At 35.8% G+C, this 19,095-nt stretch overlaps 2 protein-coding genes across 2 annotated transcripts; both read left to right on the top strand.

Moving 5' to 3' along the window:
• Positions 1 to 2,013: 2,013 nt before the first annotated feature.
• Positions 2,014 to 9,005, top strand: Synj (synaptojanin). The gene has a single exon (XM_085960355.1). The coding sequence runs from the start codon at positions 2,204 to 2,206 to the stop codon at positions 5,330 to 5,332; it is 3,129 nt and encodes a 1,042-aa protein (XP_085816481.1). The 5' UTR covers positions 2,014 to 2,203; the 3' UTR covers positions 5,333 to 9,005.
• A 3,712-nt stretch (positions 9,006 to 12,717) lies between these two features.
• Positions 12,718 to 18,478, top strand: MED8 (mediator complex subunit 8). The gene is made up of 5 exons (XM_085957592.1): positions 12,718 to 12,821; positions 13,116 to 13,293; positions 14,372 to 14,617; positions 15,957 to 16,050; positions 18,045 to 18,478. The coding sequence occupies exons 2-5, from the start codon at positions 13,129 to 13,131 to the stop codon at positions 18,263 to 18,265; spliced, it is 726 nt and encodes a 241-aa protein (XP_085813718.1). The 5' UTR covers positions 12,718 to 12,821; positions 13,116 to 13,128; the 3' UTR covers positions 18,266 to 18,478.
• The last annotated feature ends 617 nt before the right edge of the window (positions 18,479 to 19,095 follow it).

Consider the following 19,095-nt stretch of genomic DNA (forward strand, 5'->3'; position numbering starts at 1 on the left):
GCTTTATATCAATAGGCTGTTTCCTTTACATTATATTTAACAAACTGAGCTAATCTAATAACATATAATAAACAATGTACGAAAATTTACAAATTATATACTTTACCTTTATGGAACGCGGGCCAGAGGTTGACAAGTGTTAAATAAATGACACAATTTGATGCATTGATATATTTTAAGTAGTTTTTGAAAATTTTATTGAAATATATCAATAGGTTCAAAAGTTATAGCATTTTTAACTTTGTGATCGAAATTTGTTGATTTTCATTTAAAAATACCGGATATTGGTGTAGGTACGTCGCAAAAATTCGCGGACCGTATAGTGTTAAAAACGATAATCGACTAAAATTAAATTAATTAAAATTACGAAATAAAAAGCAAATGTGACATATTAGGCCTTTTAAAATATTATATAATAATACCTATTATAATGACAGTATTCTTTCTAAGCTTTATTATAAACTTGTTAGATATTTATAATCATCTACAGGTAATAAACAAATAAAATATGTCAAAAGTTAAAAATCCTCCTGTAAAATAGCATTTTGGTTAATTTGCCCTTTTTACAAAACACCGACGATATACTTAAATAAGTATAAAAACATACAATTATTTCGTTTGACTGGCTTTTAAAAAATATTCATCTTCTATTGACGGAAATTCATATTGGTGCATACATCTTTCAAAAGATTCATGGTTTTCTTTTATTCGATAGTTTTATTATTTTGTTTCCAAATATAACTTGAAACTCAAAACAGTATACAGGCGGCTTTAGACTTTCGTACAATTCGCAATTTCGCATATTTCTTAAAATTTAGATTTTTTATGATAATGCTAAAACTGTGCCCTTCCATGCAGTCTCTTCTTTCTCCACAAAGATAAAAGGGTGGTATTCAACTATCTCTTGACAAGTTTATAAAAAGAACACCCGATTGCTAATACGCATCGACAATTTTATTACACCCATTGATAAATAAAAATTTAAGGTATGTTTTTTTACATTACTCTACTTTCGTACTCATTTCCAGGAACCAATTACGTACGAAAGTCAAGGGCTGCATATTGTGCATAGATATTGTGTTATGCACATGGCATGGTAAATTTGTATAGTGGTTATTGCATAGGTCAGTGATGGTCAAACCGTGTACTGAGACCTGAAATAAATATTAATTCCGGACAACTTAATAGAAAACGCAGATTTATGCACATGGCATGGTAAATTTGTATAGTGGTTGTTGCATAGGCCAGTGATGGTCAAACCGTGTACTGAGACCTGAAATAAATATTAATTCCGGACAACTTAATAGAAAACGCAGATGTACAATCACAATGATTCCTATTGGTGTACCAGCTTGTGATATCCAATGCTTCTTCATACAATATAAAATTGTATTTGAAAGGCACCATCTCACCTAAACAACTGATTTCAAAAAACCTTTCAACTTCAAGTAGATTTAAGTTCTGAGAGAAATGAAGGTGATGGCTCATGTGACTAGGAGGTCATGCATTGTGGCATGGGGTGGCAAATTAAGAAAGCAATACGAATAATACAACTTTTAATAGTAGATTCCTTGAAGTCATCTAAATTTTCAAGTATTTTTTGAGCGCTATGTTAAAAATCTTTAGGACGCCAAGCGTGCTTCTAAACAAAAAAGTTTAGGTGCCACTGACATAGGCAGTAAAATCCAATAAATTAATTTACTTGTTTGAGATCAAAGGGATTGAAGACTAGGAGTCCAATCTCTGAGATCCTAATATTGTTTTCCCTATACCTACTATATTATCTTACAGAAAAAAATCTCTAGTGATACTCGAACCAAATGCATACTTTGTGAAGATAATTAAATGACAATAAATGGTTTTTGCACTTCACTTTCTTCTTACTTCCTCAAAAATAATATGAATTTGGATTAGTTTCGTTTGCCAAACAGATAATTATTACTAATAAATTGATTAAAATATTATTTTTGTTTTTCAACGAATTACATCTAAATTAGTGATAGCAACACCTAGACATCTGCATCGATCTGTCAAAACCGACTGATTCTACACATTTCGATATTATTCCCTGAAACGTCAGATAATATTATAGTTATCGCGCTGGGGGCGAGCCACTGTCGGAAACGCAACTCGCCCCTTTTTCTTATGTAAAAAAAATCGTGTAACATTTTCAAACTGAGCAAGATTTCGTATATCCGCAACCATGGCTATGTCAAAAGGTTTCAAAGTGTTAGAAAAATCATCTCCTCCTAATCCCCACAGTATTCTATTAGAGCATAGGAATAAAGAGGAGACCCTCATGTTCGAATCGCAGGCGGTAGTCGTGCTGACGCCCCAGGAGACCGAGACAGTGAGAAAACAGTACACGAAGATAGCAGATGGATACGGTTGCTTGGGTGTTTTACAACTGAATGCCGGTGATAGCACACTGCTGTACCTTGTTCTAGTGACGGGATGCTGTTCTGTAGGTAAAGTCGGAGAAGTGGAAATATTCCGCATTACTCAGACGCAATTTTTCCCTCTATATTACCAGTCTCAGAGCGAAGACAGGGTTTCGGAAGTCAGAAAATTGCTCAATTCCGGGACATTCTATTTCTCCTGGTCGACCGGCAATTCCTCCCAGACCTTATTCGACCTGACGCTCTGCGCCCAGCGCAGGAGCAGGACGCACGACACCGATAACAGGTTTTTCTGGAATCGGACTCTGTTCATTCACCTCATGAGGTTTGGCGTGCAGTGCGATCAGTGGCTTCTAAAAGCGATGTGCGGATCCGTCGAGATTAGGACGATCTATGTGGGACACAAGCAGGCGAGGGCAGCGCTCGTCTCAAGGCTAAGCTGCGAGCGGGCCGGCACCAGGTTCAACGTCCGCGGTTCCAACGACGACGGGAACGTCGCCAATTTTGTAGAAACCGAACAGGCTATATTCTTGGACAACGATGTCACATCGTACATTCAAACCCGCGGCTCGGTACCGACATTTTGGGAACAGCCCGGAATACAGGTTGGCTCTCACAAAGTCAGAATGTCTAGAAGTTTCGGGGCATCGCAGTGCACATTTGAGAGGCACTTCAATCAGATGAAGCGAAACTATGGCTCTGTAGCTATCGTCAATCTGCTCGGGTCAAGCTTAATCGGCAGCAGCGAAGGTGAAGCCATCCTAAGTAATGCTTTTCAAAAACATCTCTCGGAATCTAAACACAGAGACATCGGAGAGGTCATATTCGATTACCATCAGGAGGTCAGAGGCGGAATGCCCAATGCCTTGGCTAAACTGAAAACTCTAGTCGATCCGTACTTCAGTCATGTGTCACTGTTCCACAGCCAAAATGGGAGCATCAACTGCAAACAGAAGGGCACTCTGCGGACCAATTGCCTGGACTGTCTGGACAGAACCAACTGTGTCCAGCTCTTTATTGGGCTGGAGATCCTGCTGATGCAGCTCTACCTGCTGGAGATTGGTGATAAAAAGCAGAATGTTACCCGCTTCGAGGAAGTCTTCCGCCAGATGTGGATTAACAACGGCAATGAGATTAGCAAGATCTACGCGGGGACAGGGGCTATTCAAGGGGGCTCCAAGATTATTGACGGCGCCCGTTCCGCTGCCAGGACTATCCAGAACAATCTTCTGGACAACTCCAAGCAGGAGGCTATTGATGTCCTTCTGCTGGGCTCTACTCTCAATTCGGAGCTGGCAGACAGGAGCAGGATCCTCTTACCAACCAACATGTTGCATATCTCCACACCGTTGTCGCGGGAGATGTGCCGCCGATACGGTGAATATGTCGTACCCGCCAAGATAAGGATCACGATGGGCACATACAACGTTAATGGTGGGAAGCACTTTCGAAGCCTGGTCTACAAGGATGTGTCACTGGCCGACTGGCTGCTCGACTCGCCGCAGTCGTCTCTGGTGGCCACAGTGGATGATGGTGACACCCCCACTGACATCTTCGCGATCGGATTTGAGGAAATCGTTGACCTGAATGCGAGCAACATAATGGCTGCCAGCTCGGACAACGCCAAAGCCTGGGCCGAAGAACTCGAGCGGGTCCTGTCAAGGGACCGCCCCTATGTTCTACTGAGCAGCCAACAGCTGGTGGGCGTCTGCCTGTACGTATTCGCCCGGCCCGAGTTGACCCCCCATATCCGGGACGTGGCAGTTGACTCGGTCAAGACGGGTATGGGTGGAGCAACTGGAAACAAGGGTGGTGCGGCCATCCGTCTTGTCCTGCACGGTACATCACTCTGCTTCGTATGTGCTCACTTTGCCGCTGGCCAGTCGCAGGTTACTGAGAGGAATGCCGACTACTCAGAGATCACCAGGAAGATCGCCTTCCCCATGGGTCGGACTCTCAACTCCCACGACTACGTGTTCTGGTGCGGCGACTTTAATTACCGGGTCGACATGGACAAGGAGGAGATCAAAGAGCTGGTGAAGGAAAACGACCTTGGCCCCATTCTGGAGAGCGACCAACTCAACAAGCAAAAGGCTGCAGGAAACGTCTTCAAGAACTGCTTCGAGGGGGAGATAACCTTCGCCCCGACTTATAAATACGACCTCTTCAGCGACGAGTACGACACCAGCGAAAAATGCCGAGCACCAGCGTGGACCGACAGGATACTCTGGAAGAGCCGGCGTGCTGTGACAGAACCCGAGACCGTCACCGATATTGGGGCCGGCAGGCTCATCCACTACGGATCCGCCCAGCTGAAGCAAAGCGATCATCGTCCGGTCGTTGCCATTATTGACGCGGAGGTGTGCGAGATAGACGCCGCACTCCGCCAAAAGGTGTTCACTGAGGTGGTCCAGGACCTCGGCCCCCCGGACGCCACGGTCATCGTGACACCACTCAGCGAGAGGGATGACGAGGAGGGAACATTTGGCGACTCTCTCATGACGGCGCTCTTGCAGGACCTCAACACCTTTGGGGAGGTAACCCTGGTGAGGTTCGCCGACGAGAACGTCCTCTGGGTCACCTTCCGGGAGGGGCAAAGTGCCATGCTGGCTGCCAAAGGTGGGGAGATGACTGTATGCTCCGAGCGCTTGGCGATCGCTCTCAAATCCCCTGAGTGGCTTGACATCACTCAAAGCGAAATTGACCTGTGTTCGAACAACACAATTCCACTATGCGACGAGCCACCCCACGCTGCTCCCGTCCGTCCCGCCCCTCCCCTACCTTCGAGGGCCCCTCCATCGCCTGCCAGAGCCCCTCCGCCTCGACCTGCCCCTCCTCCGGCCGCTCCCCCGTCCGCGCCGCCCCCGCCCCCTCCCGTTCCTACCAGACAGCCTGCGCCGCCTCCCCTTCCAGCCAGGCCGAGGCCGGCCTGAACACATTTCTTGTTAGTTTTGGGCGAATACATTTCGACCCGATTACTGTTCGATAATATAATAATTGTAACAATTTGTATAGCTAGATGGAACCGGTGGTCGTTATCGAGTCTATGCTCTCTAAATAATTATTAATCTCTATGTAATATAATATTGCGATACTCATATCAGCATTATTTTTTATTGTTGTATCAATATAGTACAGGAATTTTGCAGTGCGTAATCACGTATAGAATTGAAAGGTGAAACTGCTCATGCTTGCTGAATTTTTAGTGGAGCAAAAATAACAAATTCAAAATATAGTCATCCGATATGTTTATTTTGGCCTAAAGAAAAATTTGAGAGATTGCAAGAGCAAACTAAATAATTGTTTAGTACCAAACACGAAAAATCACTTGTGCAGTTTTGCCTTTCAAAAGTTAATATGAAGAAGTAAGGTAGTGCAAATTTTCAAAGTTCAAATTTGCAAGTCAGTTTCAAAATTAAACATGACGAACAATGACATTTAATTGAATGTAACTCTTCCTATGAGAATTTCGAGTGTTTGAAATTACATTTGATTTATTTCACAATTGTTCAGATGGAGCATATTGATTCCTAGTTACTAGTCTATGGTAGGCAGTGATATCTGCTTAGCAAGAATACGTCATCTTCTGCTAAACATCTATTAACTTATAGACTGCGAAACGCCTGCATATTGTCGACAATTATTTCTTTGGCCAGTGTGTTTAAGGGCGTATCTTAAAATATATTTTCGAACAGGACATAGTATATGAAAACGAAAATTATTAAATGTAAATATTACGTAGATCACCAATTGTGGTTATGGCAGAGTTGCATGAGCAGAATATTATGTTTCTGTAAACACATGTTGGGAGAATAATTCTCTAAAAATTAATAACAATTACTATTAATATGTTTGCAAAATATGTATTTTTTTATAATTAGAACTTTGCCTAACCAATTTTAAATATTTGCATTTTCTATGAGAAAAAAAAGAGTCACGGATATCTCCTTTATTCGTTATGTATTATTTTCCAAAGTTAGCTGTTTTAATATTATAATTCATTATTTTAACGAAACTAAATAAATTTAATTAATATCATAATGCTAGATTAAATTATCTTTTTTAGAACTGAATTATACTAATTCGGTGTAATAATATTTGGAGTTTTTTTTTTCAATAATTAACAAGCTTTTGAAGTTTTAAAAAATGATATTTTCAACCAAAGATTTTGTTGAATGCCATGACAAAGAGTTTAACTTTTTTCATGTATCTCATGTAGTGAACTAATTATAATTTATCCCAATAAGTGATAATTAAATTTGTATGCATAATAGACCAATTTGACGCAAAAATCTGCAACTACTTCCCAATATGTATTATTTTACCAATAATTATTGGTAGTTGTTTAATTATAAATATTGCCTGAAAATGTGTTTGTTAACATTAACGTACTGTTTAAACACAATATTTATTTTTGCATAAAATAGAGATGTCCTAAAATTGTTTCTCAATCAAAAAGTAATGAAAGGTTTATCCTGTTTAATGAAAAGTATTGAAAAGCAATAATATTAAAATCGAATCATTGTTTTTTTAAGAGCTTTATTAAACTATTTTTGTCTTACATAAAATATAATTTACCGTTTTAAAAAAAATATTAGAAAATAAGTCAAAATGCAGAGTACGGGTGAGAGTATTAAAAAAATGCTTTTGTTAATGTATTGTAATAAGCCAATAAGGCCCATTATAATAAAAGTGAGCTATCTGTCTGCCTTTCTGTATGCATTTGTTCAGTTATAACTAAAAAAACTATTAGACCAATATCAATAAAAGTTGTACAGTATTATTGGTACCATTTTTGTAGAGTTTCATCTTCTGATAATTTAAACATGGGTCCCGATACAATCTTCTTCCAAAAATTTATCCACTTTTTTAACCTTCGCTGATAGATTTCTCATGGTCGGTTTTTAAATATGAATGCAAAAAAACGTGGGCATTGCTGGTTTACTTTTTAAACATTTTGTTATTCAAAGTTTTCAAATAAACTGAATCCAAATGTTATCGAATAACACACTGTGTCTGCAACACGAGTGGGTAAAGTGCTCAAACAGTAACGGTGGAGTGGTGAGATGAGGTGCGGGTAGAGAGAACTGTTATTGATCTCATTCAAATCGAATCAGCCAATTTCTTTGTTTTGTATATCTGTCCGTATTTCAAGCAGATGAAGTCACTGGCCATCTGTAGTTATTTACACTAAACTCGTCTTTTACACGCACGCGATACCGTGTTAAAAAAAAACGTGTGAAAGAAGTATACACTACAATAGTTTAAAAAATCAAAGGTAACAAAAAATATTCACTATGTTTTAACACTCTCTGGCCAAATTGGTCTCCAACATGCATTCAGAGTTGATGGCTTTGCACCGTGTTATTCCAAAATCGTGTAAAAAAAACTGTGTGAAAAGGGAGTTCAGTGTAGTATAATAATTATAGGATACAATATTACTTTAAAGTTTTTACAAGGGCATTAAAAATGATCTTGTCATCGTTCGTTCTATATATTATTTATTACCTATAAGGTACTATCGACTTTTTGTAAAAAGTTATTTATTAATTTTTAAACGTTTCTAATCTAGCAATTCGGAATGAAGTGATATTTTTGAAAGAATTAAAATTAAGATATCTTGGTTCCTGTTTCTTTAGATTGTATTTAGAACAAAAGGTCTGCTATAAGTATTATGCTGATATTTAATCAGAAAATGTGACAATGCGGGGAGGGTTATGGATTCATTCATAAAACCAAAATGTCTCACAGACCATTGAATACTATATATTTCTTCTATCATTTTTCTCGTAAAAATGCTCATGCCCTACTTTTATTTCACAGAGTAATTAATGTCCAGGTTTCCAAGGCATCGGCAAGCACCAACATTATAAGTGTTCTTAGTTTGTTGAGAAAGCAGGTGGGACTTGAAATGTCTTGATAGTGTAGTAAAATTTGTTCGCTAACGTAATTTTCTCGAATGACATCAGGTATGTCTGTTCACGAGAGAACCAAAGTAAATTCAGCCGTCAACCCTAACAATCTTATAAATAATAGTTAGTAATGTCCAATTTAACAGTGTGACTAAATATATGGACATATTATATTTTATGTTTGATTTGATTATTTGTAAAAACAAAAATCATGTAATAAATTATTGCCAAAAATTGGTTTACAAACTAATTGACTATCAATCGATCGATTGCCAGTGCAATAGAACAATTTATTTGCAAAAAAATCGTACATGTATATAGGTAAATAAAATTAAAAATTGTATGAAATAGAGATATATTTTGTCGTTGGCTGTATATTCCTTTGGTAGACGTTGTTCTTTTTGGTGTTTTTGGCACTTTTTACATGTACAATTTATTAGCCATTATATTATATTAACATTGTTGCACTGATACATATATAAAATTAAATTACGTATTGAATGTTTAAAATATATTATATTCTACTGTTGGTGTTTCTAAAAGAGATTATTTCCACATCGATGTTATCAAGGAATCATTTAATTTGTAGTAATAAAGTTGTCAGTTGAATCAAGATGTAATTTTCCGATATTATACATATAAAAATATCAATACGAAAAAGGCTTTAGATGATTATTTTATAATAATATATTGTTATAAAAATTAGGTGCACGATTTTCATAAAGACGAGTTGTTTATTTAATTATTATTATGATATTTTTCCTGCCAGTTGTAATATGAATTTATTATTATTTTAGATAGGTATGTATTTTTTTGTAGTAGTTACCTACTTTGTTGGTATTTTTAAATGTGATGGAAAATATATTAGAACAAAGTAAATATACGCTTATTACATTCCACTCTTGTATTGCTTTTTTGTGTTAACCCTGATGATAATCATTAAATTTCATACCAGTCTACTGAAGAACTTAACATCACTGCTAGAAGCTTAGGATGCCAGATCCATTGAAACACTTTACATTTCATTCCTTACGGGGTAAGAGTGATCAGACCCAACAAAGAATTGTAGAAGGCATGAATCATGTGGAGAAATATGTGAAAATTTTGAATTGCATATTGATATCATTATAATATTCAACTTTCCGATGATTGGAGGAGCGAGTTTTTATTGCAGCGTAAACAATCAGTACAAGAGTTATAATACATGAGTAATGTTACTTGTCCGAGGTCCAAGGCTCGGTGGATGAGACGTGTGCGGAGCGATACGGAGATTGAGAGCTGACTGACACAAAGTTTGGTACTTATCGGACTGAGATATGCTCTGTCCAGAAAGTTATTATAGAGTTGGCTTTTCAATCAATTATGATCTACTATTTATTGACGTACGCAGTTTTGAATAATATGTTGAAATGACTTCTTTAATATATATATTTTATTGAGTATGTGATAATTGGACACTTCACTGACAGCTGTCGTTGAAATGAATATTAAGAAATAATATTATAATTGAAGTCAATAATTTCGTTGAATTTGCGATAATTGGGTAGCTACTGGCTGATTCTACATGAAAATGAATATTAATAAATAATATTATATTTGATATCTGGGTCACTCGAATCCAAAGATGGTCACAAAACTTTTTGATTCAATAGTAATAGTATTATTAAATAGGCAAATAAAAATATTTTTGGTACGAGTCGGTTATGGGGAAGCCAGGCGGGAACCGAGCTGTCAGCCAATTTTGGCAAAATTCATGAATTCACGAATGAAAACCCAACCTAACAAATAATCCAGTTATCGGCTATTTTCAAAATGTGTTTGCCGCTGGCTTCCCCATAACCGACTTGTACGATATTTTTTATTTAGAAGGAGGTAGGTATGTATTTTATTGTGTGAACTGTCAATTCATGGTGGAAATGCGTTGTACGTATTAATTGTAATAAAAACCCAAAATTTATTGTACTGATTCCACTTTTATTAAATAACTGGACCAGGTTCGTCCGCCTCAGAGGGACATTTTCAAATGAACAATAATAGTAATACCATTTACATGGGTAGGTACAACTAGAAAAAAAATTAACGTAAACGTGGGCGCGAACATGGACCACCGAACGTAATGTTCAACCACTTTGCCTGTCAACCCTTCCACCGTAAGAAATGTGAAAGCCGGTCGGCGTGGTATGTTTGTATAGGAGGAAGAAGGGGCATAATATTATGTAAGGTGAGTCGGGGTAAGTGTGACATAATTCAATGAGATGAATTTCAACCTGGTTCATGATGAATAGGTGTGTTTTAAACAGTTGAAAACTTTACCGTAGGATCTACAAAAGCATTACAATTGATATGTACAGAAGGAACCCACTGTATATCTTACTATAATACGACGTTTTAATATTTTTTGGTCACTAGTCAGTTTGTTACGCTTACCCCAATATTGGGGTAAGCGTAACTAAATTCATCTTTATTCCAAAAGTAGTTCAAAACCATTACGTATTACACGCATAGAAAGGTAATATTTCATTTAATGGATATTGAGTCGTGATTTAAAACTACCTACAGTATAGAATTTAACAAAAATGGACTAAAACATTTTTTTTTTGGGTAAGTGTGTCATACTAATGTATGAAGCGCTAGTGATGTCCCAAAACAAAAACGACGTATTTTTTTTATTAATTAATGTATCCTAGTTGACGGAAATCCGATGCAATTAAAGAGTTTACTTTTTGAAGGATCATGGGAAAAACTTGTTATGTCAACATTATATATCCTTTATGGACAATCTTTTAAATTCAGGTTGATGATTGCACTATTTAAAAAGACAAGTTATAGTACCAATTGATTACAAAAGGATCGCAAAACTTTTATGCGAACATATTCTACAGCTTGCAATTTTTAGCATCGAACATGCTTTTGTCTTGATCACCCGGGCGGATTCGTTACGAAAACATCGCACAGGCAGCGGTAACGAAAACAAAATAATAAAGTCACGGAAGTAGCGTGGCGTGGGCCAGAGTGGCTTCGGGAATGACGTGTGACCCGCGCCCCACAATTTATTTTATTTTCCTTCGAATTTGGACAACAGAGATTTTGGATTCAGAGAATCAGTAGGCAAAGCATGTTCCATGTTTAATAATTTTAGCCGTCAGGGTTTAAGTAACCATCATATTTAAATGATAACTTATTTCTTTTAATAAAACCTATACCTAAACCAATTGTGTCCGGGTCCTTCGTTTTTAAACGGTGTGTTAATATTATTTTCTTTAATATACTGTCCAATTTATTCGAGGACTACTTTTTTGTGAGACATGGTTTTCCAACGTATGCAAATGTTGTACTTCTGCTAAAACTGTCTTCTCTTCTTTCGTAAACATGAGCAATAATAATTGTAGATCGTGGATCCCGTATTTTCTCGCAGTTTAATATCCTGCCAATAGATTGGTTTTTTACACATTCAACTGTTTTTTGTAATTTTCCATGTTCGTAAGCTCCTTTATCTGTCTTTCGTTTATATTAAATTGACATGTGGAAAAAATGCACATTAATTATCACATGTTAGATAAGCACTTATTTTAAAAACCTATGTATTAAACTGAAACACATGCACTCTTCCGAGTACCTATTTAGCTAACATAAAACTATAGTAATAAAATTATAAACATTTAATTTCAATTACGAACATTTTTTAGATCGATATAAATAATGCGTCGTGTCCCATCAATAGTTAAAATAATGACTATGCGAATTCATAAAAAATATATGGGGGAAGTGTGACACAAAACAAAGGTGAACTTACCCCATGCGTTTACTTTCGTGGGGAAAGTGTGTCTACTCGATTAAAGCTTTAAAATGCTTATCAATAAGTAAAACGATAACAACACGTGAAGCAGGGTATCAAAACACAATGTACATACTCACCAAATTTTACAACCACAATGTGCAGATTTCCGTGTTTAAAAAAATAGTTTAGTACCTAACAGCTACCATCTCACTCGTCGACTTCAAAATGTCGTCTGGAGAATAATCCATGTAGTCACCTCAAAAAACATGGTATCGACACCATTTCTGATTAGATTTATAAATCAGTGACTTTGCTATCACCTTTCCATAGATGGTATCACCCAATTTGTAGTAGATACTGAGATATCTTAGTAGATACACTTACCCCAACGTTACACTTACCCCGATTCACCTTACATAAAAATGTAGCGGCTCAAAGTTCTTATGGGCGCGTGCTGAAGATTTAATTTTTAAAAACGACTATAAATCAAAGAGATGAGTCCGATCTCTTTGCTATAAATTCATACGTATTGAAAAATAAATGTCTTTATAAATGATTATCAATTTTATTCAGAACTAATGGAAAACACTGGCAAAGTGGCAACACACTACACAGTGCAATTCGAACTACAGAAAATTTCTGTCAAACAAAACAAACTGAAGTGTCAAAATATTTAGGGCAAGCAGTAAGAAGGGTTTGAGCTAAAATACTATAAAGTTATTCTGTTTTAAGGTAGGGGATTAAATGATTTTTGTATTATATAAGCGGGCTTATATTTATAATAATATTAAGTGTATGAATGCTAAATTTCTTAATGTTATTGACAATCCAACCTTAAAATTCGCAGGATCGTTTTCGATTTGATAAATTTAATATTGAATTATTGTCCAGTAAGGGCTATGATAATTACCATGAAACATGAGTATATTTATTTTATATAGGAATTATCATTTACGTTGTACGGCAGAAAATAATTTAACCATATTTAATTTGGTTGATTTATTAATGAATTTTGTCCATTCGTAGATTACATTCCACGATGCAGAGAGAGGAGAAGCAACTGGATACAGCTTTAAATGCTATTATTGTAAGAGTAAATGATCTAAAAAATGCCATAGCTGCTATGATTCATAAGCTAGAGACCGAATATGAAACCATTAACTGGCCAGTTTTTCTGGATAACTATGCACTTCTTTCCGGACATGTAAGTACCAACTACAAAATAAGCATGTTTTATTGAATTAGGTACTGAATCCATTTCGTACAGCTGAAGTTAGACCATTCATATTTGACAGTTGTCATCACGACTTGATCTTTCCCCTCCAATGTGCTGTAGGAATTACAGCAGCATAGTAAAAATCAAGTATGAAGTAACTAATCGAAATTGACATAATAGTAATAAGGCAATAGCAGGTGACCGCATGACCTTTTATAACTTTCTTTTTAGACCAAACCCAACCTAACCTAATCTAATCTACCCCAACCTAATCTAACCTAGTGTGTGATAATGATGCATCAAATTGTATGAAAATATCAAACTTTAAATTAACAATTATTGGATCAAATCTTTTTTTATTATTAACCAGTTTTGGAAACTGCCGTTGGAAAGTGAAAGCTGGTTGATGCAAACTGTCTTTTCTCAAAAAAATGTCATAATAAAATTATGAATATTGTTTTCACAAGAACAAAATATTAATGAAAAAAATATTGTTTCGAAACTAATAAATAATTAATACAACTAAAAATTTATAAAGGATGAAGTTACGATTTAGTTATTTTTTTCAGGTAAAATACGCATTTAAACAGTGTTCGGCAACCTTTTTATTAATAGGGCATATTTATCTATTATGTAATCAGTATAAACTATGATTTTTTTGCTATTTGATTTAATTGATGGATTGCAATAAATGGCATGGGAGCTACAGGTCTTTTCATACTGATTTAAGAATAGGTATATAAAAAATGATTAGCAGGTAACTAAATATTTTTTTGTCAGTTGCAAATATTTTGATATGTGAATCGTATACCGTGACGCGCAAAAGGTTGAGGATGCTTTGAATCAGAGGAATAGCAAAAAATTCATCATTAATTAGTAATATTGTGCAAATTTATTATGAAAAATTGTTTTGGACTGTGAAAAATATGAGATTAAATCTCATTCGGTCCAATTGTTTTCTAGTAAGTAGGTATATTTCTGAGGTTTCCAATCTTATGTTATTGCTAATAGCGACTTTACCTGAATATCAAACAATATAATCGATAATATGTTTGTACGTTTTTAGTTGACAGGTTTAAGTAAAATACTCTCTTCAGAACTGGCACCCCCACTCCGAGGTCTTGCTGTTCTACCACTTCTATTATGCTGCGAAAGGGACGAGGCACTAGCTACAATCACCGAGGAAAGGGTCCCAGCTTTTGCTCATGATTTGGTACCGGACTACTTGCGTACCAAACCTGAGCCACAAGCTGAGCAACGGATGTTACAGCTTACCCATAAGGCCACTAATCTTAATTTTGAAGCCGCTCAGGTGATTAATATACAGTCTAGTTCAGTTATTACGATCACGGATATAGCGAGATCTCGGATGTAACGAGGAAACATTCGTTGATATTTTAGTTTATGATTTTCTCCATACATTTATTCACTTTTATAACGAGCTCCTTATCGGATATACCGAGCTAAAATATCATCAAAAATTTTCTTAAAACTGTTGATGTGTGGATCGTTTAAAAACATTTTGACCCTAGGCAATTAATTCCTATGATTGATGAAATATCTATGATTTATAAGGGTAGTTATCGATCAAATTTATTATTTTCTTATTACTCTTATGAATAAAACTATATTGTAAGCACACATTAAATTACACAAAAATAAATTATAAATAATATAGTTTGATACAAAAATTAAACACCATGCATATAAGGGTTAAGAATGTGGCGTCCTTTATTAAACATACGTAATTAATTAAATAACAACTCAAAAACAGATTTGTTAGATGTTTTTGAATAATGTCTGTACCGAATTGAACTTGAACCCACAACCATCACAATCTGCAATGCTTCGCGGGCTTTACTTATATCTTTGATTGATCTACATACCGAAAAATGACTTATGAATGGCACCCGTATGAATCAGACCACTTTACATCTTCTGTGATATAACTATAATGGGTTAATTGATTATCTGCAGAATAGATATTCTCTTAAGCCCCGTTAAATCGAGAGTCATCATCATCAGGGGCGCGACAACCCAGTGTGGGTCCTGGCCTCCTCCAACAGCTCCCTCCACCTGTCCCTATCCAGTGTGGCCGCTTTCCAATTCGGTACCCCCAGAATACGGCAGTCACTGGCAGCTCCATCCAACCAGCGAATCTTTGGCCTACCTCTTCTTCGGCCTATTGGATTGCTGGACATCACTCTCTTTGCCGGTTCATTGTCATTCATACGGTGCACATGACCTAGCCATCGCAGTCTCCCAATCTTAATTGATTGAACTGCGCTGCAACCTTTGTACAGCCCGTAGAGCTCAGCATTATATCTTCTCCTCCAATTGGTGCCGTCCCTGATCGGTCCATATATACGGCGGAGAATTTTTCTTTCAAAGATGTTCAGGGCTCGTTCATTTCGCAGAGTTAATGTCCAGGTTTCCGATGCGTAGGTGAGCACTGGCTTTACAAGTGTCTTGTAAAGAGTGCTTTTAGTTCGGCGACGAATCGAGAGTCAACTGTATTTAAAACATAAAACACTCAAGCCAAATGGCAGCTATATATGTATTTATATATCTCATTTATAAAATTATGCATTTTACTCATATGTAGCATTATTACAAATTATTATAATGTATGTATCTGTAAACTGTTTCAGAAACAAGTGAGCCAATTCAATAAAGTAGTTGGGCATGTATGGGAAATCATTTCTAAAGGACGGGAAGATTGGGAAGGAGAATCTCTAAGATCTGGTAATTTACTATACTATATTGACTCTATTTTGATACTTTTACATCATGGTTTAAGTCTTAATAATGTTGGAGCTGACAATACACTACAGGGAACACAGAATTAATGGGAACTGAAATACCTAACGAATGTGGAGTAACAGGCAACCGATCATGAGTGTGGAAGAATATACCGTCGCCATAGATGTCAAGGGAGCCAAGCCACAAAGTTGGAGAAAATGAGTAAAGTACACAAAAGCATTTTAAAATCATCAAAGATGCAGTGGTCAATGGATTTAAGCCCCAAAACTTTTTTGACTACATTTTTTGTATATTTCAATATTCAGTGATCGAGAGATATAACACACATGACTTCTAAGATACTATTATTTTTAGTTATTAGTACAAAATAATAAAAAGATAATACCACAAAGTATATTCGTTGTAAGTTTCACCATTATATCTTTAAAAACAAAAAAGTTCAATAAAAAAATGTTACTTTTTTTGTCACACAAAATCTTTGAGTGCCTGTTTCTCAGCATTATGATTTTGTGGACTGGCTCCCTTGACATTTACGGCGACGATACACATGTTAAGAATATGTCATTCTAAGCCTGCCCTTCATTCTGCTTTCGGTTTATACACTGACGCTCATTCAATATTGGTGTATTTGACGGTTGCAACATACACTATTGCACGTCTATAATGTGTGTTTCATTTTTGTAGGACACTCACACATTCAAAAACCTGCTTCAAAATGTAGTGTATTAGGGTATAGCCTATCTGGATTCTATTAATCTGTTCTGTGGTAGACTACTTTGACTACTATTACTTGGAGCAAATTAATTAACGTACTGGAGTAATACACCCGCGATGACCAAGTGGTAAAATGTCTACTTGTGACTATACTGAATCCTTCATTGACTTGGATTAAATAAATTGTTTTAACGATTTACGAATAAAAATAAAAAAATACAAATTTCAAATATGATTTTTTCTAGTGGGTATAATTAATATATCTGAGATGTTTTCAAGTTATGTATGTTTAATAATTGAAGAGTGACATTCCAAACCGGCCTAAGTATAAAAATCTGATTTTGAGATAATCATATTTTTGTGATTTGCAATTTACCTCTTAATTTTTCGGTACTATAATGTTTGGCAATTTCATAGAAAATTCAAAGACTCGAAAACATAAAATATAAATAACATTAAAAAGTATAGTAAAACTTCAAAAAAATTCATTCATTTTTTTCAAAGTGGCCCTAAGTCTGTACTAAGTACAGTTTAGAACACAATAAAGTAAAGTTGAGTGTCCTTTGTGTGTACAATTATGATTATGTAATAGAGTGTGGTCATGGACAGGTCTGTTGGGATGATTAATGAATAAAAATAATATTAAATTTCTTTCACTTTGCATTTTTTGATAAAAAGGTAAACATTGTAAGTTTTACAGCATAATAATAATATATTATAATAATACTACAATGTAGGACCATCTTCAATAAAAAAAATAGTTTACTGATGTGCACATGAACTCATAAAACACAAATTCTCTAACATTTCGTCTGACATTTCTAATCTGATGTGTTACAATATTATATTATGGCCGCTTGGAGCGTAAATGTAGCAAAAAGAGTTCAACTGCGCATGCGCATATATCCTTAGGCGAGTTTGGAAAGAATCAACCGTTACCTTAGTGCTGTTTTGAAAAAAAGGCACATTTCGACATCAAATTGAAGAGACTAAGGATTTTTTGTAAAATATAAGTTTTAGTGAGACTATAGATCTCAGCACACTCTATCTGATTCCATAAAAACATAAAAATTTGTAATTTTGGACTAAGGACGGTTTGGAATGTCACTCTTCAATTTCATTTAGCTTGTTTTATAGACTGAAGTGAGATGTTGCAGAGAAGTAATAGCTCACACCGCCAATATTCACCCTGAAACTAGCATCTAGGCCGAGCCCAAGTAATAGTTGGTAATGATCTCTAATTAATGTATGTTGTACTTCAGGTATCCAGCAAACTCACAGCCTAGCAGACACACACGCTCTCGTAACGGCGGTAGGAATGGGAAAAGGTCTTCGAGGTGTAGGGGGAAATGTGCCTCTGGCTGTTGGACCTCCGAGAGCCGCTCCTCCTCCTTTGCCAGCTCCTCCGTTACCTAAAGCTCCCTCTGCTATTAAAACGAATATCAAGGCGGCAACACAAATTCATCCCTACTCCCAGCGATAATATTAATGTTAAATTTGCTATATTGTATTTTAATAATGTCTACATTTCTATTTATGTATATTCTTATTATGAGATTATCCTAAAATATTTGTATCTGTTTTCGTAAAAATATTAATTTCAAGTACTTATGTTTTCATTTGTCATATTATTCTTTTCTACAAAAATGTATTTATTTTATTGAATAAAGTTCATTTATAATAATATAATCCTAGTATTTTGTTTTTTTCCTGTTAAGCGCCGGATAGACGCTCATTCTTTACCATAAGCTTACCTGCGCAAACCGGGTTGTATCTTATGTTGTGTATGGACGGGAAACTGTAGCTCCCGCAAACCGAAAAGCGCTGTAAAAGTGTTCCGTATTTTTTGCACAAACTATACCGCGCAGGCAAGTCGCTGCCATCTAGCCGGCGCATTACAGTAAGTTTTAATTTTTTTGTCACCAGCCAAGAGTGTCAGTTGACGAAATACCATGTAATTTTTTTCAACTTAATGCTTAGGAAAATAACTAATAACCATACCTTGCAAAAAAAGTTAAAAGATACATTTAAAATAACAAATAATGATGCACACGTCAAGAATCATACATCATCATCACGGATAAGGCTATTTCTTTAATCATTGCAGCAGCGTCGATTATTTATGATGTTGTATAGTAATTATATATTAAAATAAGTAATGACTCACACTTAGCATTCAAATAGCTTCTTAACCACGCCAAACAATATTGACATTTTATCTTTTTGTTATTTACTATACATCCACAGCTATATATTATTATGATTTAGTCATCTCTGATATTATGAGTAAAGAAAAGTCATGAGAATGTGTTT

Source organism: Rhyacophila brunnea, unplaced genomic scaffold, assembly GCF_057557595.1.
Source record: "Rhyacophila brunnea isolate RB1 unplaced genomic scaffold, BYU_Rbru_1.0 scaffold_11, whole genome shotgun sequence".
Classification (NCBI taxonomy): Eukaryota; Metazoa; Arthropoda; class Insecta; order Trichoptera; family Rhyacophilidae; genus Rhyacophila; species Rhyacophila brunnea.

Excerpts from the sequence above, each read along its gene's own strand:
- Synj (XM_085960355.1), top strand. The coding sequence starts at position 2,204 with ATGGCTATGTCAAAAGGTTTCAAAGTGTTAGAAAAATCATCTCCTCCT.
- MED8 (XM_085957592.1), top strand. The coding sequence starts at position 13,129 with ATGCAGAGAGAGGAGAAGCAACTGGATACAGCTTTAAATGCTATTATT. Across the intron at positions 13,294-14,371 it reads ATGCACTTCTTTCCGGACAT|TTGACAGGTTTAAGTAAAAT; the intron begins GTAAGTACCAAC and ends GTACGTTTTTAG. Across the intron at positions 16,051-18,044 it reads AGGAGAATCTCTAAGATCTG|GTATCCAGCAAACTCACAGC; the intron begins GTAATTTACTAT and ends GTTGTACTTCAG.